Here is a 22,419-nt window from a genome sequence, read left to right as displayed (position 1 = left end):
GCTGCTGTATGTGTACTATTCCATATTCATTAAGCACTGGCATGAAGTATTCTTGTAGAGATTGCAGTACTGTACAGGTTTATGGACTTTCTTTTGAAAAGGAAGAGAAGTTTGTCACTCAAGTCCTAGGAGAGGAAGACTAGTTATTTTAAATGGTGGTTGTGTGAAAATGACAGCATATAAATGTCCTATATTTCATATTTTATTAACGGGTGATTTATAATTTTTGTAAACAAGTGTCGGTGGTTGCTGATATTCGTACCGGATTGAACTAAAAAGAAAAAAATCGCATAGTTAATTTGCTTGTTTCAACAGAAAATTTGCAGTATATTATTTAACTGTTCCTTCTGAAGCGAGGCAACATTTGCTTGGAAAAAAAAAAAGCTTCTTTTACATTTTAAGATCTTGAGTAAAATTTTAAGCTTGTATAGAATTTCATTCTGGTTTTTGAAAGTGCTGGTTTATACAGTTTTTAACTTAGTTTTTATGAACTTTTTCTCATGATGTTAAGTCTAGATAGGTGCATTAGATTCACTTAACTGTTCGTAGTTGTTTAACCCTCGACATAGTCATTTCTTTAGCTTCTTGAATCAGATTTGTAGCTACCAGACTCTCATTAAAAAATCTTACTGGATAGTTCAACTTAAGTTACATGGGACAATGTTTTGGAATCATCTTTAAAAATGCCATTTGAAGGAAGTTCAAATACAGTAGGGAGTTCATCACTATCATCTTAAAAATCTTGCTAATTTTTACAGTGCAACTTTAATCCCACTTTTTAGAAATAATTTTTTGCAGTTGTACCTCAATTGAAACTTCAGCAGTTTGGCATTTTTCCCTGGACAGTATTTCCATTCAAATTTGCAACTTATCAGATCTTTTAAAAGGAATAAACCGAAGTTGTTTATACAATCAAATGATGTAGGGAGATGTATTTTAAGGAATTTCTTCCTAATACATGGCACATAATGTTGAGTTTAATTGCAGATTTCTAGCTTTATATTAAAATACCATATTTCATTTCTGTGGTAGTTTTCATTTAGATGTAAGATTTAATCTTGTCTTGCTATTTACAGGTTATGTATTTGATTAATTCTCATGTGTTTTGTACTCTTGTGATATGTTAAATAAGACTGATATTTTGTTTGGTATGATTTCCTGTATGTATGTATTTTCGGTTGCCATGGCGTCTGCTAATTGTGGCTTTATTCTGTGTTAGACCGGGCGTGCGTGGAACAGTCTCCCCTCGCCGCTATGCGCCGTATTAGGACGCAAACCTCCGCTCGTCTGTCTCGCCAATTAATGCCGGTCGGTTGCATCGGTCCGGTGAATCATTCGCTCATGCGGGAAGCCTTGGCCGGAATGAACGTGAAGACAGGCGTCTGTAGAGTTCCGGCGCGGCGGTGTAGCAGACTACTCACCCTCAATATATAAAATATGACCTTGTGTCTTCACACAAGCTTTGACTCTTATTTAATCAAAACTAAACGTGATTATATTGTCATGTTCTTAAGTGTCTATCATTATCTTTTTAAACTTTCATGTAAGTTACACCAGTAGTATTAAGTGTATGCAGCTTAGTTTACCGTGGCTCTTTACAGCACTTGCAGTTGTTGAAACCAAATCATTGCTTTTGAAAAGGTGATTAAAGTGCAATAGTGAAGTGTAATATTCAATAATCTGTACTATTTCGGTTAAAAGATAGATGCTAATTCTAGCTAAGTTGCGGAGCCATGTGGAAAGTGCTGTAAATCTTATTCTCGTGTGTTTGTCAATATACCATTTATGTACTTGATATCTTTGCTTGGTTTAGCGGATGACCTCGAATTCATCCCTTGTTTATACATTTTCTGTGCCCTAAATTCCATTTTCCTCTTTGTCCCATCCTTTATCCGAACCATTTGGGCATAAACGGGAGGTAGGCCCACACGAGTGGTAGGTACGGTCACTCGTACAGAAGTCGCTCACCGTGGACGTGGAAAAGGCTTCCCGCTGTTTGCCCGTCCTGTCGGTCGGAAACGTATCGCGAAGTTCGCGTGACTGACGGAACAGGTATGCTCTCCCGCTCATTTCGAATTTTTTTAAATCAGTGTACTATTACAAACATGTTTGTATTCCAATAAATAGCTTAGATTTGGATTTTATTTCTACATGTGTCTTATTAACCCCAAGAAACTCCTTTGTTACCTTTGGAATTGGAAATTGGATCATAAGGCAACTTTATAGTACTTCTGAAGTTGATCATTTCAAGGAGCCATTTCTGATTCTAAAGGTGTAAGCAATTAGATACAAATCCTGTTGGGGAAGCTGTCGTATTCCTGCGAACTTCTTTGCTGCCCTGTCTTGTTTTTGATCCAGTCACTTCCAATGATGGTGAGTTATGTGGTTAATTCACAGAAAGTACTCTGCTTGATTAAAATTTTCCCATGTATGGGAGAATTTTGTAAATAAAATTTTGCAGATGGTGTCGCTAATTTTCTGCGTGTTACCTGCAAGCAGAGTGCATTCATTGACTTGTATACACAAACACAAAAAAAATGTAAATTCTACTATATATATTACATGCATAAATATAGTGATTTTATAAATTTGCTGTAACTTGTTTGATATTTATCTCCCCCATCCCCTATTTCTGATCTGCTTTTTTTTATTTGCTTTCCAGCTGTTGTAAAGGTTACACTATGCTTAACTACAGCCTCATTAATTTCAGTAAGCCTTGTGAAATCTGTGTTTAAATTTGAGATGACATAATTGTTTAATTAACCTAAATTGCACTGTTATTAAAATGCTAGTGTAGGTTTTGGTTTGTTGACAGTATTTTTACCACAGGATAATTTTTTTATCTTGTGAACATTTCCTGGCACAGAAACACAGGCATACTCTTGTATCAAGAAATTGTCTCCAAACTTACCATTCTTGTCCTGTACTATTGTCTTTTCTAATATATATCTAACCTTATCTCTTAACCCTCAGTAACTCTCTCTACTATTCCACCCACCAGAACCCCTGTGCGATCTTTCTGTTCGCACAGATCCTATTAGCAATATTACTGAAGTTTAAGTGCACAATAAATTTTGCATATTGGACCATGGATTTATTGTAGAAATGTATGTCCAGCCAGTTGAGAGTATTTTGCATTATAAGGTACCCCTATTACACGAATAATAGAAATTAATATTCCGTACATCAGTTTATCAAGAATGTTTGCAAACAGAACTACTATGAATATCGTTCATTAGAGAATACAAATAAATGTATTTTTACAAAGATAAAAATGGAACACGAATAAAATATTACAGAATGAAAACCATTTAAGATGCCCAAACTCCACGATACACTAGTCATTGGTTATTACATTCTCTAACACCAATTCAAAAAAATTACGTTTTTTCTGGGAAAATAGCTCTGAAAACGATTAAAAACTATTTCACAACATATTCCAAATAATCAAGGTACTAGTGCTATTCTCTACCATTTCAGTATTTTCCACTGGCCACATGACTGCAATGAGTTTTCTCAGCAGATGAAATGTGAACATGAAGCACACCTGGCTTGGGTTTTAAGGTGGTTTTTTTTTTTCTGTTGCAAAAATCACATTTCTTAGTGTACATTTGACTTTGCAGGTAGCTGAGGTTTTTTTTCTTCAAGACCCAAAAGGCTGCAGAAACGGGCCTTTGTATCAGGAGCAATAGTCAGCTGATGCACGATGAATCCCGTAGTCCTTGTGTAACATCACATCTCCTTCAAATAGTTTCGGCGAGTTACGTTACTTCTATTTGGTCTGTCTAACAAAACTGTCGATTGTTCGTGTTGACGTAGAGTGATGTAAGGGGCCATTGATTACTGATTCTAGAAATGGTGTATTCAGATTTCATCTTGTCTAAGACGACGCCCCTTTTGTAGGGTTATGCATCTCGGGTTTGTAGGCTTCTCGTGAATCTGGGTCGGTCTTATGCATCGTAAGTAGAAATAAGCTTGTTCTTTTTAGGAACATACGAGAGAAGTTTTTTTCCCTTCGATATGCAAACGGGCTAGTACTTTCCTTACGAGGCTTCGCTTGGACAAAAACGGGGAATCTGTGGTTTATTCTTCTTCATCGTCCCGATCATTGTAAGTTTGGGATTATTGAGTATTGACTGATAGTACCATACCTGCCAACCCTTACGATTTACCCGGAAACTTTCCAATTTTTAACTCATCTTCCGGTTTTCCGATTTATTTTTATTTCTTCATATTTTTGACCAATATAACCTCCAGTATGGTCAGTACTCTTCCCCTAGGACGAATTCTTATGTGTTCGTGTAATTTCCGCAACCTCATTTTTAACACCTTAAGTGCCACGTATGCAGTAAAAAAAATTCCATCCAGGCCATTCTTTCTTTTTTTACTATAGAGTATAAAATGGTGCACCTTATGACAGAAATGTACCTTTTAGTCACCTTGGGCCAAAATTGTAGTCATAACATTGTGTTGAAATTGTGGTGACACATTGGTCTCACGCGGCCACTGACACTACCTTCCAGCTGTATAGGCCGCGTGAGACCAATGTGTCACCACGTATCCTAGCACAGTTCTCACCTTCCTGACACACTGGTATACGTCTGTCTCATTAGCTCATGAATTACTAAAGAATAAAACTCTTATCTTTCGAACACAGAAATCTAATCGGAAGTATAAGACAACTGATGTTACTAAAAGGAAGTTAGCAAGAGGAAAGACAAGAGCCCGGGAAAGTAACACTGATGTGGTTGTTCAGAAATGGCACGATAAAAGAGATGTCTTAATTTTGACAACTAAACACACTGGTGAGTTGGTCACTATTCAGAGGAGGGATGGTGAAGAGCAAAAACCACGGAGTGTTATAGAGTATAACAAATACAAACCGTACATTGATTTATCAGATCATAAAAAGAGCTATAGTACTCCCCTGAGACGGAGTAAAATGGTACAAAAAATAGCTATATAGATATTGATCGGCACAAGTATAGTAAATGCCATCTATATTTCCAATCAACTTGGGAATGAGAGTATATCTGTTACCCAGTTCAAAGAGGACATTGTTGAACAGTTAACAGGTACCGGTATCAAAAATTTTCACATTCCCCCACAAGCACCAAAGAAACAGGTATTACCCCACCGACTGGAGGATGTAGGCCAGCAGGGAAGACAGAGATGCAGTAAATGTTATGAAGAGATCCATCAGAAATCAAGAAGGCCATATGCCATGAGGAAGACCAACCTGTGAAAATTTCTTCTGTTTGGACTGTTTCTTCAAAGTACGCAGATTTGTAGTGTGATTGTAAAACACAGTTTGAATCATATTTCTTCAGAAAGTCTCATTTGTTATACTTTGAATTCATATGCAAAAAGTGTACCAATTTTGTGATGTGATTGCGAATGAGACAGTTACAAATATTTTTTCTAGAAAGTTCATGTATTTTTTTTGTCCTATGTTTTCAATTTTCTATAGGCCTAGACCCTGATATGAGATAATGAACAATGAGTACACTATACAGTACAATATTTTGTTATTTGTACACATGGCATGATCAGAAAACAATAAATAATGTCATAATTTATTTATTGTGGGTGATATATTACAATGACGTACAGGCTACGTGGTGCCACATCGGACTCGCAAATGGATAGGCCAAGAATAGATTCATGACGTACTGGTCACCTATTTTCATTTAACATATGTTTACATGTCAAATGTGATTACAGTATGGCACCACGGAGCCTGAGACTTTGAGAGTGCGCGTGAGTCCACAGCGGACTCACGCTGCCCGAATGGCATTAGGCTCTGTGAGTCAACGTTGGTCTCACGTGGCACTCAAGGTGTTAAGCATATTTACCGGTATTTGATGCTTTATTTCGCGGGCGGATCATCCGTCGGCTTCGTGTATCATATTTCCCACTCACTACAGCAGCGTGTGTGCTGTTTCAGGTGGGAATTCGGGACGGCAATCGTCTTACGAGTCAGAGAAGGTCATGCGCACTAGCGACCACTAGGGACTCCGTTGATCGGCATGAAAGAGTGAGTTTGTTATTGTGTGGTTCGCGCGCTTGTTTCTGTGCGTAGTTTCGGTGGAGTTTTAGACAACGTGTTTTTTCTTGTGGTTCTGTGCTTTTCCCCCTGTGGAAATCATATGTTAGTAATGTACGAGACATATTGATTTGTTTTGTATGTGGTAGTTTCGCGTATTTCAGTGCTTTTGTGTTGACCAGAGTTCATAATTTTAATGGCTTAAATGTATTTCAGAGAGTTGTGTCTGTGACAGTTTGTGGTATTTTCTCTTCACATGATGACTACAAAACATAACAAACGTTATCTCCAATTGTTCAGGGATAATAAAACTGAATTTCCGTTCATTTTACAGTCTAATAAAGGAAACTATTATGCATTTTGTTCCGTGTGTCGGTGTGATATTATCTCACATGGAGGGAAAACAGATATTGTAGCCCACAGTGTCACACAGAAACACAAGGATAGTGCTAGCTGTCTCGAAAGGAACGAAAAATTAAGTATTTTTTTTGTAGGTGGGAAGGAAGATGATGCAGTCACTCGAGCAGAATTTTTGTTCACGGCGTTCATTGTCGAACATAACCTTGCATTGTCTTGTTCGGACCACGCAGGGCCATTGTTCAGAAAGATGTTCCCAGATTCAGACATTGCGAAGAAATATGCGTGTGCTAGAACAAAAACATCTGCCATAATTAATGAAATGTCCCGTGATGCAGATAGTAAAGTGATTCAGACTTTAAAGTCTGAACCTTTTGCGATTTCAACTGATGGTAGCAATGATAAAGATAGTAAGATCTATCATATCGTCGTCTCGTTTTTCAACAAAGAATTGAAAAAGATTGAAAATCGTTTGCTATCCATGGAAAATTTGGAAGGCAATTCTACTGGTATTAATATTGCTAATTTGCTCCTGGATGTTCTGAAAAGATATGACGTTCCGATGGCAAACTGTATAGCTTTTAGCGCAGATAATGCTCCTGTTATGATGGGAAGAAAAAACGGCGTTGCTGCTAAACTAAGAGAGCAGTGCGAAAATATTGTTATTATGGGATGCCCGTGTCATTTAATTAATTTGGCTGCCATGAAGGGTGCAGAATCCCTTCCTGTCAGAATTGATGAGATGCTAATTGATATTTATTATTATTATTTAGACAAAAGCTCAAAGAGAAAAGATCATCTCAAAATGTATCAAGCTTTGTACCAAACTGATGTTAGAAAAATATTAAAGCATGTGTGTACACGCTGGTTATCCTTGGGGAAATGTTTGGAAAGATTGATTTCAGAGTGGGAGCCACTTCAGAGTTTTTTTAAGGATGAGGTAAAGCAGTCCAATGGCACAGACACATCTCTGAAGTATTTCCAAATTCCCAAGCTAAAGGCACATGAAGATACCGAAATGGAACGTGGTCCTTGTGTCAGAGTACAAGACCAAGCTTCTGTTATATCTGGGAAAAGGAAGGCTGAGAGTAGTTCATCCTCATCTGTGAAGAAAATAAAGGAGTCTAGTTGCACTGCCAGTATTTCACGAGAGGAGAGACTATTTCTTTTTCTGTCTTCAAACTTTAATAAAGCATTTTGCTCATTTCTGGCATTTATCATCCCTACATTTGAGAAAACTAATAAAGTTCTTCAGTCGCAAGCACCTCAGATTCATGTCATAAGATCAATGCTGACGGATATGTTGAAGGACATTCTGTGTAGGTTTGTTAAGCCAGTGGTTATAAAAAAATATCCTACAGTTTTAGAAGTGGTCTATCACACGAGAGAGAATCAGAAAGCGGATGATGATTTAGTAATTGGCTGTTCAATATCTCGTCTTGTAGAAAATCTGGCACCTGAGAAGAAAAACTTATTTGCACGTCAGGAACTATTTTATTGCAGTTTGTGATTATATTATTCATAAATTTAATTTGAATAGTGATGTTTTTGTTAATGCTCAAGTAGCTCAGATAAATTCTTTGCAGGCTTCTTCCTTCAATGCTGTAAAGTATTTTGTTTCAAAGTTTCCTGTTATATTGCCAGTGAAAGATGGTGATGATGAACAAGAAGCAATGGATGCATTACAGTGCCAGTTTTGTGCTCTCCAAGTGGAGGATTTACCATTGTCTGTTGTGCAAGGAGAAAGAGTAGATTGTTCTTGGTCTGCTATAGGGGATATACGAGGTGCAGATGGGTGTTTCAAATATGATAGAATCGCAAAAGTAATGCTCTCAATATTGACAATTCCACATAGCAATGCCGAGTGTGAAAGATTGTTCAGCCAGGTAAAAAAGACGAGGACACAATTCCGATCATCTCTGAATGACGAAAATCTCAGTAAACTGTTGGTGGTCAAATCAAGTCTAAGTGGAAAGTGTTATGAGCAGCAGTATGACAGTGCATTGTTGAATAGGGCAAAGTTAGCTGCCAGTTCAATGCTGAACAAGTAAACACAGCAGTCTCTGTATCACCTACATGTGTATATTCTTCACCATTTGGTAAGTTGTAGTCAGTTCTTGACTTATCTGTCTAAATGTTACTATTCGTATGTATGTGTCATAAATGAGAATGATTATTAGGTACGTTTTCTTGCAATCGTTTGCGTTTTCTTAGTTTAAGATTTTAAATGTAATGGTTAATTCGCATTGTAACTGTAGATATGTATGCCTTTTATCTTGTCCTCTTTTTGCCGAGACCGTGGCGCAATACACTTGATGAAGTCCAAGAATTAAAAAAATCTTCCTATTTTTGATTTCTAAAAGTTGGCAGGTATGGGTTTTAAGGTGGTTTTTTTTTTCTGTTGCAAAAATCACATTTCTTAGTGTACATTTGACTTTGCAGGTAGCAGAGGTTTTTTTTCTTCAAGACCCAAAAGGCTGCAGAAACGGGCCTTTGTATCAGGAGCAATAGTCAGCTGATGCACGATGAATCCTGTAGTCCTTGTGTAACATCACATCTCCTTCAAATAGTTTCGGCGAGTTACGTTACTTCTATTTGGTCTGTCTAACAAAACTGTCGATTGTTCGTGTTGACGTAGAGTGATGTAAGGGGCCATTGATTACTGATTCTAGAAATGGTGTATTCAGATTTCATCTTATCTAAGACGACGCCCCTTTTGTAGGGTTATGCATCTCGGGTTTGTAGGCTTCTCGTGAATCTGGGTCGGTCTTGTGCATCGTAAGTAGAAATAAGCTTGTTCTTTTTAGGAACATACGAGAGAAGTTTTTTTCCCTTCGATATGCAAACGGGCTAGTACTTTCCTTACGAGGCTTCGCTTGGACAAAGACGGGGAATCTGTGGTTTATTCTTCTTCATCGCCTCGATCATTGACTGATAGTACTGAGGTATACAAATTGTCCAGGGTAATAGTGCACAGAGATCCGGAAACGTTGATCTAGCCGCTCAACGATTCTTATTTTTCTACATTCCTGAGAAGTTGATCAATTCTTTCTTGTTCCTTAGGATCCATGTCTTCTGTGAGAAATAAATAACAAAATCTGCAGAATTAAGCATTTGGACTGGTATGCACACAGCACAAAATTGAGTGAAGCAACATATACTCGCACGCAGAAGAAAGACGGCAACTTCTGCAGAGTAGAGAATTTCCTCGTCAAGACAATAATGGACACTATATAAATAGAAATTAACTGTTGCTGCAGTATTGTTGCCAATAGTCCAACAAAGGATAAGAGCATAGCCAGATATAAACACCACAAGTTACAGAGGAAAGGGTGAAGGTGCGTTTGAAAAGACCTCGCTGAGAGCTCTCGAGATAAATTTGTCCACGATCTGTTTTGTTCGTAAACTTGTGTAGTTCTATTTTATTAAGAACGTGGCAAACAACTTCGTGTAGTGTATGTATTTGAAGCTAGTTCTAAAAGGAGAGAAGGCTTCCATCTTATTTTCAAATTTTAGATAAACTTTATAGAAATCTATTAAAATCATTAGATGTTCAAAATTACGTTATGTATGAAAGCATAGTGGAATGGTGATGTACTCCTACGGAAATATTTCCCGTTTACTTAACTAAGGGGCCCTATTGTTATGATGAGAGTTGTCTTGTGAGTTGAAAGGTACAAGTACCTCAGGTTCTTATAGCGATACACGCGAATTTTTTTCATACCTTGCGTGTCTGAGAACTTGAGTATTGTAGTTTCCTTCTCAGTTCCTTGATAGGCTGTATATTCTCTACACAGACGCACATGAAGAGATGAGCACTATGTATCGGAAGTATATGTATTCACTTCCGCGATCTCTAAAGGCAGGGCGAATAGAAATGAATAGTATGTAGACTCGCTTTGAACCACATTTTAACAGACTCAGTGTACATATTCTCCGGAAGCGCTGCCGTCGATAAGTCCAAGTACGCGGGCTTTTTGTTGGCTTAATGTAGAAGTGTACAAAACAGTTTGCGGTCTTTTTCGGTAGTTTTATACGTGCAAAATATCTGGTTACCTTTTCGTGAACTGAAAAGTGAAAAAGATTAAGCATTTGAGAAGTACACTTAGGCATATGCATCAATTTACTAACGCATGTGAATTTGCCTACAACTTGCTATGTCCCGGGTTGCAAGTCTGGTTACGATAAACATTCGAATGAAAAACTTTTTTTTTTTTTTTTCACTCCCTAAAGATCCTACTCTTAATCTCAAAGTGATCGAGGCCTATCCCACGTCAAGATCTGCCTTTTATTGATAGTACCCTTAAGATCATTTTTCAGTCAGATTAGAGCCATGGCAAAAGCCGTGTCAATGAGAATGCCAAAATCATAAGTACAGATCGTGAAAAAATAACAGCTAAGTTACCTTTGATCAGCCACTATCATCAAGTTCGGAAGATGAACAAATAGTTCCTTTCGCCAGTTCAAAAATTAATGTTAATCATCACTTCTGTGGGATGTTAAACATGCAAGCAAAGTGAGATTTTACAGCATGTATTGGTTCTCTGCAAAACAATACAGAGGAGCCCGGCTCCATGGCTAAATGGTTCGTCTTTTCCCATCATGACGGGCAGGTCACCTGCGGGTGGCAAATCAAAATGCCTTGCATCTGGCGAGCCAACTTTTCGTTGGACACTCCCGGCACTAAAAGCCATACGCCATTTTATTTACTACAGAGGAGGCAAAAGGCAGTCTGTTTTCAGTCCTAATAAGTCTACCAGAATTTAGTAACTCGCCCAACTATCCCATTTACCCATCGAATTTTGTTTTCTCATGTAGAGGAAGCTGTGGGAAATGTTGGTGTACAAGAAGCATTATGGGGAGAAATATTTCAAGAATGTCTGGATATTTTACCTCCAATTATTGTTTCTCATGGACTTGGGTACTGTACTGAATATTGCTCAAGACTTGGTACCAAAATTAATTTTAAATTACAATACTATGTCGGTTTTTTTTAGTAGTTATATATGAATTAAATGTGTGCCATACCGGTTCGTAACAATCATGTGGGTGCCTGCAGAGTTATATGTTTATATTACGTAGCACGTACACTAACAGTTGGACATGGGTTTTAAGGTTATAATTTATAATTGCAACTGAGTTTGATTTCGGGGTCAGTTAATGAAAGCTCTATAGACACACGTTTGAGATATTCGTTAAAATACTGACGAACCAATTTCAGAAGTAATGTCGTTAAATCATTACTAAATGCAAAATGTTCCTTACGTATTTTTCACTCATTACTTTCGAAACAACGAACACTATCTTACTTTAAACGAAACACAGATCGCACATAAACAGTCATCGGTCAGTAAACTGAATACACAAGTTCTGAAACATCAACAATTAACACGTGTTTTAAATAATTTGTATTTAAACGAGAGGCAAAAGTTCAGAACAGCTTAAATTTTCCAGCGCCACGCATCCAGGCGCGATTGCACTGTCATTTGTTTCTCTCGCGGAGGACTTGATCGTGCGGTGGACAGAGCTGCTGTTCATATAAAGAACTAGTCCTGTTTTTTTTTTTTTTTTTCGGGGGGGGGGGGCCGAAGCCCGCTCCCCCCGCGTGACCAACGACTCAATCTACATGGCCTCCGACATGCTATTATTTCTAAGAAGAAGAAAGAGATAGCAGGGAAGAGTGGGAAGTGATACAATGAGTATCTGCCTGTTTCCATGTCAGACACGCTACCAGGCGATATTGTATTAGGTATATGGTATTGAATTTTGGTAATGAAGGGTCAGGGAAAAACCACATAGGCAGAAAGAAGAAAGAGCCTACATGTAAAACCTGACATCTTTTGATAGCACATGCAAGGATGTGGGCTGGAAAAAGACCAGAGGTTATGTTAGTTAGGAACAGGTAACATGCACAAAACATAAACCAAATCCTTGCCGTTCCATCGTCTGGGGATCAGTCCGTCTGGGCACTGCTGTGACTAGCACGGTCCTTGTCGGCTGCGGAGCCATGCGTCAAGTACCACTAGGGCCCGCCGCACGACTCCACCTCCTTGGGGTACCTCGTACCCAGTCTCCGATCCCGGAGAATGAGGCCAAGCCCGCCGAGGCGGGGGCCTCCTGGAAGGGGCTGGGTCATGGTGCCGGGCCTCCCTCCTCTCTGCCCGCGCCATGGCCCTGTAGACTGGGCAACTGCGGTGGGAGGCCGGGTGGCCCCCCGCGCAATTGGCGCACACCGGCGCCTCCTTAAGTGTTGCGCAGGCCGTGTAGTGGTGATCACCACCACAGCGGTTGCACTTCACTTGGAGTCCACAGCTAACCTGACGGTGGCCCCACCTCAGACAGCTGAAACACTGCAAGAGCTGCTGAGGGGGACGTTTTACTCTCACCTGACTGCCGCTACCCGCTGAGGTCCTCTCCTGATTGGCTCCTCGGTTGACTGCTGTCGTGGGAGCAGTCCTGGGTTGCGGCTTGGAGATCCTCTCCTGGTGAGCCAGCGACGCGTTCTGCTTCCTGGTGCGACGTCGTCTTCTTCCCGGGGGTTGCTTCTCGGCGGGGGAAGAGGCCTCGTCCTGGTGGCCCTCCTCCCGGCCTGGTGACCCCAGGATAGCTGATGGCTCCGCTGCGTCGCCGTCTTCTTCCTTCTCCTGGCTGGCGGCGGCGGCGGCGGCGTTGGTCGGTGCTAACGCCTGAGTGCATTCCCTGTCCTGTGGGGCGCACATCGAGGTCTGCAGCTCGACAGACGTGCTGGCAGGCTGGGCCTGGACAGCAGCCTCAGAACGCCAGGGGGCGTCCTCCTCCACTGAAGTCGCACAGTCGCGGCGCCAGAGGGCGTCATGCCCCACCTCCGTGATGGCGTCGCTGGTCGTCGGCTGGGTGGCCAGGACTAGGTCGGTGTTAACCGCCCTATTCCTTAGCCTCCTCGGCGTCTCCCTGGTCTCCGTTGCGGCCCTGACTGCGCCGGTGTTCATCCCTGGCACGCCGTCCCTCCCTGGTAGACGGATGACCTGGAACAGAGTAGAAAGCTCCTTCTCTGCGTCGCGCATCCGCTCCTGGTCGTGATGCCGGATAATGAGGCCTCCTGGTAGGAAGCTCTCGATGGCCATGGTTGTCGAGATGTTCCTGCCTCCTCGGCGAGGGCGCCGCATTCTGTCCAGGACGAGGCCCCGTTCAGAAGTTACAGGGCGCCCCGGCCTGTAGTATACGAGCAGCGCCTCGTACTCCGGATCGGTGTGGCCTTCGGAGAAGAAAAAGCCTTCAGGGGGGTCGCACCCGTCCCTGTACGGCTCCGTCTCCACCTCGGTCTCCGGCTCGGGTGCAGGCGACTCGTCCTCCGCTGCCCAGCAGTAGTCCGACGATCGCCACACGTCCGTCTTCTTCATCCTGGTCCTCCTGAAAGAGAATAAGAATAAGCGAGCACTGAGAAGTGCTCAGCTCAGACAAAAGCTCTTTCGAAGTCGTACTAATAAGTACAGCTGCCTGGTTAGCACTTGAAAGTACTGAGCGCCTGGCAAGGAGAGAGAAAGTGGAGCGACAGGCACGTACGACCTCTCGCTACGACAGTCAGCTGCTCCTCCTAGTCCTAGTGCAGCAGCGCTGCTTTTATATACGAATCTCGTTACACTAGGTTAGTGACACAGCCATTGGTGTGGATCAAGCAAAGGGGGTCTGGGGGCATAAGTCCCCAGGTTAGAAGTGGTCCTAGGCCTCTCTAGTATCCCGCATGACACTTGACAGATTGCATTCACCTGTTTATTTATTGTGCAGTTGTGTATTTCTTGTGCACGGGTTGGTAACGGAATTCACTTACTTCATTGCTAGGAGTGACGTCATATCCCATAGTGTCTCACCCAGTGGAAATGCTGGTGCGTAGTTAGGCGATGGACTATGGCGCGAGATAACTTCTGTTAGGTTATAAAAGCAAAATTACTTCTGGGGGATGGCGGGCGGGTTCTTAACTGTCACAGTGAACACATCGCTCCTCCACAAGGTATTCCACTTAAGATTTCCAACATATTACATCCTTATAATGCTATAAAAGCAATGTACATCTTACTGAATTTATACCAAACGATAAATTCCCAATTGTCACATCAGATCTCGTTTAGAACCGCATGTTCGGAGACAGGTGATCACCTTTTATATACACCAGCGCCGCGTAGTGTAGGAACATATCAACCAGCAGAAGTCGCCACACGATTCATTTCAGTTCGTCTTGTATCAGGCAATCAATAAAAATCTGTATATGTTATCGATTACAGGAAATGGCGTTGGGGTCGTGGCAAGATCGGTCGTAGATATAGCAGTGCGCATTATACTCTTTGGCAGTGAGAGTTCGCTACTGGCAAATGTCTAGCATGTAGTAAGTATAAAAATGCAAGACGCATTGGACAGTGTTCTATGAGCTCCGTAATTCAATGTATGAATATGAAATCAGAATGTCCATATCTTACGGATAAGAAGTAATTCGAGGCGGATAACTTAGCAGAATAACCCCATAGTTAGTCCAGTTAGCCTGTTAGAATCCTTTGCGGACTGAAATACAGCGCATTAAATTGAAACTCGTACACCGCTGTAACTAGTACGTGTTTATGAATAGAAATGTGGATAATAGGGATGTAGGCAGAGAAAGTTCGCGCCAGATAGCGCTCGTGTACTACTGGGTAAGCGCAAGGCGATCGTCTTATGTTTCTCCCAGTCAGCTGCGAGTAATGTATAGAATGTGACAGAGTTTTCTGAGCTAAAGCGGACTGTATCTTTTCTAATTTTACTCGAAGACTATATTAATTAATTGTATAGGTATATCCCCTAGTATATTACGGACGATTTTCAGCGTTTAAGCGTTAAAAAGCTGCAAAATGAGCTACGGACCAGAAACGCTAAAATAGCGGGAGTAATGAATTAGTACGGTACACCGATAATTAGAAAATTCTAACACGCTTTATTATCCAAATAATGAATAGGAGTCCGCATGCCTTTTCCGAAAGACTACAATTACTTGAGTGTTGTACATCGATAAATATATAAATGTACTTGCACAAGACTTACATCATGAATAGATATTTAACACGAACTTGCTCCCCTTGCTTATAGACTTCGATTCATGTATTGTAATTTTTTTTAATTTTTTTTTAAAGGTTGATGGCTTACTTACATGAAACTGCTGATACAGCCTTTATCCACCACCAAAGGCATGTGAATATTTTTGAGTTTCCCAGTGCCGGTTCCTTTGAATATTTGACAATCAGCCATAAGGTGAAGATCATTATCACAGATTTGCATGTGACGGATGATTTCGTATTTAGAAAATCGGAAATAGATGGAGCACCTGTTTCCAACTACAAGTCATTGTGTTATGCTGGATACAGACTTTTCAGCTAAAAGTTTGTTTAGTTTATAAAAGGTTAATTTCAATAGGGTGAAATTCTAAAATGCAGTGCTGTGAAATCCGAGTACACAAAACATAAGGCCTACAATGTGAAGCTTATTTTAGGAGTACCTGGTGACATTATAGGAAGGGAATGTGAACGTTTTGCTGGATCAGGCCCCAAGGCATGTTGTAAGCATATTGCTGCTATAAGCTACCCATTCGAGCATTTCCCTAAGACTGGTATTATTCAAAGTTCAGAAACATGCAACCAAAATTTATAAACTTTTCAGTATCCCCGTACCAAACGGTTGAGGACAGTTAGCCCTATTAAAGTGGAACGTTTGCCCTTGGAACAAGTTTTGCTATTATAATCTCAGTTGCAACTCTAGTCGAGGGATATTTTTGTCTAAAAGCAAGGGGGATGTTTTCAAGGACATTTTCCCTATCAGGCCACATGTTCAACTCTTTAAATTGGCAGTACATGAAATCAATCCAAACATTAAATATTATCCCAACAGTAGTTTCATGGATTTCGAAGTTAAGGCTTAGTTCTTCGTCAGATTTGTTGGTCCTTAGATTCATAACTGTCAAGAAGAAACACAGTATGCGTTCAAGAGGGAATATCTGTAAATTGTATCTGTTTTCTCCCAGTACAGCAAACACCAAATTACAATGTTGGACGTCTACAAACCCTGTATAGCGCTATATGGCATCAGGTTTACGCATTGTTTGCTCAACAACCAAATTACCTGTAGTATTTTTTGAGTGCTGATGTCTTTGTAAATGGGAGTCACAAATGTAACATTCACTTCTTCGGGTATATTCACGATTTCTTCCCGTACTTCAAAGAGGTGATTTCTGCATATTCCGATATTGTAGGCTTATAGTGGTAATCCGGCAATTTTCTGGTGTATGGCCTCTTCCTTGCTTTTGTTGTGTTCGTGGTCCGCGGAAAAAGCGATGGAACAACGCCCGGTTTTAATCTTGCTCTCTCACCTTTAAATACAAACGCATAAATTCGGTGGTAGTTATCAAAATGCCTAATCAGTTTATAGGTAGGGAAGAGGAATTATTTCCCTTCGTAAATCGTACCTACCCAACAAAATTTTCGTGAAGTCACAGAGTTGAAAATAACGGAAACACACTTTAATATTTTCGGTCAGATTCTTCCCACCGAAATTTTTCTTCTAAGAGCATGTATCCATTTCTTCCTCATTTCTTTATTTTGTGGGAACTGGTGAAACGAAACTGGGCTTCCCTGATTTTTTTCAAAGAGGAACACTGTAATAGCTCGGCATAGTCACGAAAATAACAATTTAAGCAACTTAAATTCGTGGATATATAGCGCCATGAGTACACAGGAGACAAATGAAGAGCGCATTTCGCTTACCCAGTACAACAGCAGTGCGCTCTATCGGTGCTAGTTCTATGCATCCCTATTATGTTCGAATTTTGTGTGTGGAACAATAAGGGCATGTCTTGAATTATTATTAAGTCGCTACGAGCTAGTTAGCGTATCCCTTAACTTAGCAAGGTATAACAGATTCTTTGTCTACAGTATGTTGCTGGGGCACGTCAAAATGAACTCTTATAGTCCTATATGGGCAGATAAGGCAGTACAAATGCCGTGTGTGTTTCGACACCACATTCATTTTGTTGCGGAGAGTTGTGAAGTACAGACAAGTTCCGGTGTTATCGTGGGACGTTGAAGAGGACCAATCTTCGAAAGAGAAAAGAGAACGGATGATTTTTCACCATAAGACAGGAAAATTATTCCGAGGAGTCGTGCAACTGTACTGTGCGTTTAGATATAAAAGTACAGGCAGCATTGAAAATAAAGCCAAGTGTGGGAGAAAAATTTTCAACGTCAGGGAAGAACGTTGTATAGTAAGACAAGTGAGGAGAAATCCAGTGATTAGTGCTCCGAAACTGGCTGTGATGGCTGACGAACATACCAACAAGACAGCAGATTCAGAAACTACTAGACTTACCCTAAGGAATAGTGACAGGCAGGGAAGAATAGCTAGGAAAACCCATTTGTTAGCAAGATTAATAGGGGGAAGAAGTTGAGCTTCGTTAAGGAGTATATGGAAAAAGATGTTGGCTTCTGGAATACCGTTATTTTTGCAGATGAAAGCAAATATAATCTCTTCGTATCGGATCGAAAGGTTAATGTCTGGAGGAAACCAATTGAGGAGTTGAAACCTAGCAGTTGACGTCCAAGTGTTAAACATGGTGGAAATAGTGTAACCGTCTGGGAGTGCATGTCGGCTAGTGGACCAGAAGAGTTTAATTTTATTGATTGGACCATGGATTAACATATGTATCTAAATATAATGAAAGAAAATTTACGATCTAGTGCTCAAAAGCTTTGAACACTTGATCGATTTAAGTATTACGAAGATAACGACCCGAAGCACAAAGCTCGTGGAGTAAGGATGTGGCTGCTGTATAATTGCCTAAAATTACTCTTAGACACCTTCACAGTCACCAGACTTACATGTGATAGAAAATCTATGGCATTACCTGGAAGTAGCGATAAGAAAACACCAGATGCGAAAAGTTGGTACAATCTGTGCCTAGCCGTGAAAAGGGCTAAAGTATATGCTACAAAGTATTGATTGTTAAACACATCGTGTTATTAATTAGAGATCGCTCAGGAACTACCTGCAGGTGTACGTGTTTTATATTGACCTGTTCCATGCAAAAATAATGCATTAATTTTCTTTGTAAGTATAAGAAATAGGAGTTGATTTGCTTTGTACCTTAGTAGAGAAATGTGAAACCAGAACTAAGACTAAAATAATTGTTATAGGTTTTTTTGTTGAATCCAAATAAACAAGCTTTCCTCTGGTGTATGAGTTACATTTTGACTGGCTATATTTTGGATTGCTAAAGCTGAAAATCATCTAGGAAGAATTAAATAAGTGACACATTGTCTTAAATACTATAAGAACAAGAATTATATTATTGTAAACGTAATTCTGTTGAGCTAATACTCATTACCGTGGCCTTCGATTATACCAGACAATCATCGGCCCGCTTCTGCTTAGAAGATACAGGTTGAAGCGTTCTCTGAACGGCTCTCCTTTCTTACCCAGTGACGCAGATGTGTGTAGCATGGTCAGTACACAAAGGCAGAATTTGACATGCAGGTGTCTTAGAATTTTTCGTAGAGATTCCCTGTGGATACAATCGTAGGCTATTTTATTATACCACACAGTCATCGGCCCACTTCTGCTTAGAAGATACAGGCTGGAGCGTTCTCTGAACGGCTCTCCTTTCTTACCTAGTGACCCGGATGTGTCTAGCATGGTCAGTACACTAAGGCAGAATTTAACATGCAGGCGTCCTAGAATTTTTCGTAGAGATTCCCTGTGGATACAATCGTATGCTATTTTATTGACATCTGTGAATGTCTTTACTCTGTTTCTTATACATTATTAGCTTGAGGCCCGGTTTATTCAACCTCAGTTAACATTTAACTGCCTGTTAAAATAATTTAGCAGTGAACTTAACCACATTATCATTTAATCAATATCGGTTAAGACTAACAAACCGTTTAACTCAGTTAACTGCCCACGTTCAAGCAGGTAAATTGTGTTATCTCAAAATATGGCAGGTGCATTAGTGGAAAATTTCTTTATCTTGAATATTTGGAATATGATAGGCCTTTTCCAGAAGGAAACGGAAGATATGATGCAGTATGCACATTGAATTCACTGCAAATTTTCCGCCTAGGGTCACTTTTAGCTTTAAGCACGGACTCATTAGTTTGCTTACTTTGTATAATAGGTTAACAGTGTTCTCCCCTGAAATTTTTCCCGCCGGGCGGGAAACACAGCGTAAAATGTTAATATGCTCGAATTTCAGTTTATTCCCCTCAGAGCATTAACAACAATATCAAACAGGTAAACATTAACTGCAAAATTGAGCTATTTAGTGCTATTATCACAAAAAAAAGGCATACGAGTATTTCGAACTTCTCGTGTTCTGCTGCTCGTTCATCATAATGGAACACCAAGATTTACTCTTCGATTGCTGCGGAATTTAGTGCTCGCATCGTAATCCGGACACTGCTCGCGCACGATACCTCGTCAAGCTGAACGTTTGAACTCTGGGGTAATTGATGCAGTTGTGATGACGATAATGGAGATTTATGATTTAACTAACGAGTTTTGCGGTATTTACATCTTAATTTGGCACACCCTTTAACTCAAATATGTGTTAATGTTATGAAACCAACACATCTAGGTTACGTTAGCCGGGCGGTCTGTAAAAACGGCAGGGCGGTATGCCTATTAAAAAGGTCCTAGGGAGAACACTTCGTATATACTGTAACGGGAAAAGGAATGTGTCTTTTGGGGCGGCTGACACTAGCTTGAAGAGCATGGAATATTTCTAAGGGTGTGGCATGTAAACACTGGAGTTGATACAGAGAGGGGTATTAGTTCATTGAACTTAAATTTCTTTGAAAATTTGGTTTTATTGTTCATTGGAAACACATTCACATCACCTTTCATACAAGTTGAGTTGAAGTGTTGTAGCAGGCTGGAATCTCCGCACTCCGGGATGGTTTCTGGACAGGAACTACGCCCGTCCTGGATGTGAAGTTCTCGACGTTCTAGAATTTCTCGGAAGTTCTAGAGGATCTGGAAGCTCTCGAATTTCTAGGTGCACACGTTGCCGGGTTCGATCTCACACAATAACACTGAGAGGTGACGCGCACACAAGTCCTCCGTATGGCATTCAACTCACTTGTAGCACTGTTAAATAAATTAACATTGAATTTTTAAATTTTGCATTCATTCATTGCAAGTGGGATATGTCAAATATTAATGAAATTGACAGTCGAATCTTGATTTAAACACCTCGTTGAAAGGTTCATAAATTGTAATTTGTGAGTAAAACAATTATACTGAATATCTGACCATATATTGGATGTCAGCCGAATTAAGTCCGCTGGCATTGGCATGACAGACTGGAATATTCTATTAGATCACTAATCTTTATCATCACAGTTCCTAACTTACTGACTTCGTCCATTTATAATCTGAACACAATATTGAACGCAATACGCACAGTCGTGTAAGTTCAAGACATATTAACATGTCCGTGATAAATTAAGCAAGTTTAATGGCTCTCGAAAATGTCCTATTCCGTCTAAAATAAAAATTACGTGTACTTGAAGACTGTCCCGCAATGCCTTTAAATCATTATTAAAATTAAACTGCACTCGAAGAGAGTGAATAATTATTATGAAGCTGAAATTATAAATTCAAATATGGCATTGAAAAATCCTATGTTATCTCGGAACTTCCCGAGAGGAAAACACACATTCGGATATGGCATGAGAATTTTGTTTCCACAGTCTGTTACGATGACACAAGTTCAAATGTGCCACTCAGAAATATTCTATGTTCCCGCAATGTGTTATGAAACAAGTTCAAACTTAATACTCGGAAATACTCTTAAGTTTCCACAGTTAGTCGCAAAACTTCAGTTTGCCACTGAAACACAAGTCCTAACATGGCACTTGAAGAATATTATTTGACCCTGTAGCCTATTTCGCCCTCTTTTCATACCAGGAGCTGACGAAACATCTAGAAACGTGGATATTATCCATCTCTGTAACTCCCAAAGTACATGGTGGATTTGCTCCAGAATTTAATAGATTTCATCTGTTATGATGGCCTCCACGTTGGCGGTATGAAAACAACGACATCTTAACTCCGATTAGACTTTTACACATGGGTCGGAACATTACCATATATGGACACGCCTGGCTGCGTGAAGCTGGCTCGAAGCGACTACGCCACGGCTGGGCACGTCAGCGAGTTTGGTGGGCTGCCTATCCTCCACCTCGCGCGAAGTTTAACACACATACTTCGAACTTGTTTTCACTTAGCGGTGTTTCCGGTACAATACTTACAAATAATTGCGAAAGAAGATAAATTCGAACCACACATTCTCTTCTCGGCTTTTTTTTTTTTTTTCGTATTGGTGTATAGAGCAACAGAAAATTCACGCTCTAGACAAAATATTTAAATAAAAGTTTTACTTTGCGCGCCTTAGTTTACAGCTGTACTTCAATTGTAGAAATGTATGCTTCAAGCAGCTGTATTCAAACAAAAGCGCATCGAAACGCGCTCACAAACTTTCTGCCACTGCCTTCTAGATTCTCACTGTTCTCGACTCGGGTGAGAGTTAACACCGTGTTAGCTAACAGTTCCCAGAAAATGTTTGGATAAACGCAAGAATCTTAACATGCAAAATGTTTAACACTTTGCTAACAAAGTGTGTGTTAGTGTTCTTTAACTGAAATTCAATAAACCGGGCCCGAGACTTGTGATCTGGTCAGGACATCTCCAGAGTCTGAAAAACCCCCCTGGTATATTAGTTATGGAATTGTAACATGAAGGATATTTTGTGTGTACGTAAATCGGGAGTAGACCTTACGGTTCAAGATAACGCAGCAGTCCGTGCTTTCCGATCAAGGCATTACTCCGAACGCGGCCGTTTGTGTTATTTATTATGGCTTCCTTCATGTGGTGAAGTTAAGGTACCCGGCCCACTCTTACACTCAACCACAATACAACAAATAATATTGAGGCTGCCTTATACTAATTATACTACTTATACTATTTCC

The 22,419-nt window shown here is 40.3% G+C and overlaps 1 protein-coding gene across 4 annotated transcripts in view; it reads left to right on the top strand.

Moving 5' to 3' along the window:
• Positions 1–2,144, top strand: part of lark (RNA-binding protein lark) — a 104,704-nt gene extending 102,560 nt beyond the window's left edge. For all 4 annotated transcript variants that reach the window (XM_067138491.2, XM_067138492.2, XM_067138489.2 and 1 more), the window contains one exon: positions 1,220–2,144. In XM_067138491.2, coding sequence (XP_066994592.1) covers positions 1,220–1,268 — 49 coding nt within the window. In that variant the 3' untranslated portion in view covers positions 1,269–2,144. The remainder of the gene's footprint in view (positions 1–1,219) is intronic.
• Positions 2,145–22,419: the final 20,275 nt, after the last annotated feature.

This window comes from Anabrus simplex, chromosome 1 (genome assembly GCF_040414725.1).
Source record: "Anabrus simplex isolate iqAnaSimp1 chromosome 1, ASM4041472v1, whole genome shotgun sequence".
In the NCBI taxonomy this organism is placed as follows: Eukaryota; Metazoa; Arthropoda; class Insecta; order Orthoptera; family Tettigoniidae; genus Anabrus; species Anabrus simplex.
Note: the sequence above shows the minus strand (reverse complement) of the source record. Positions and strands in the feature narration are given on the sequence as shown.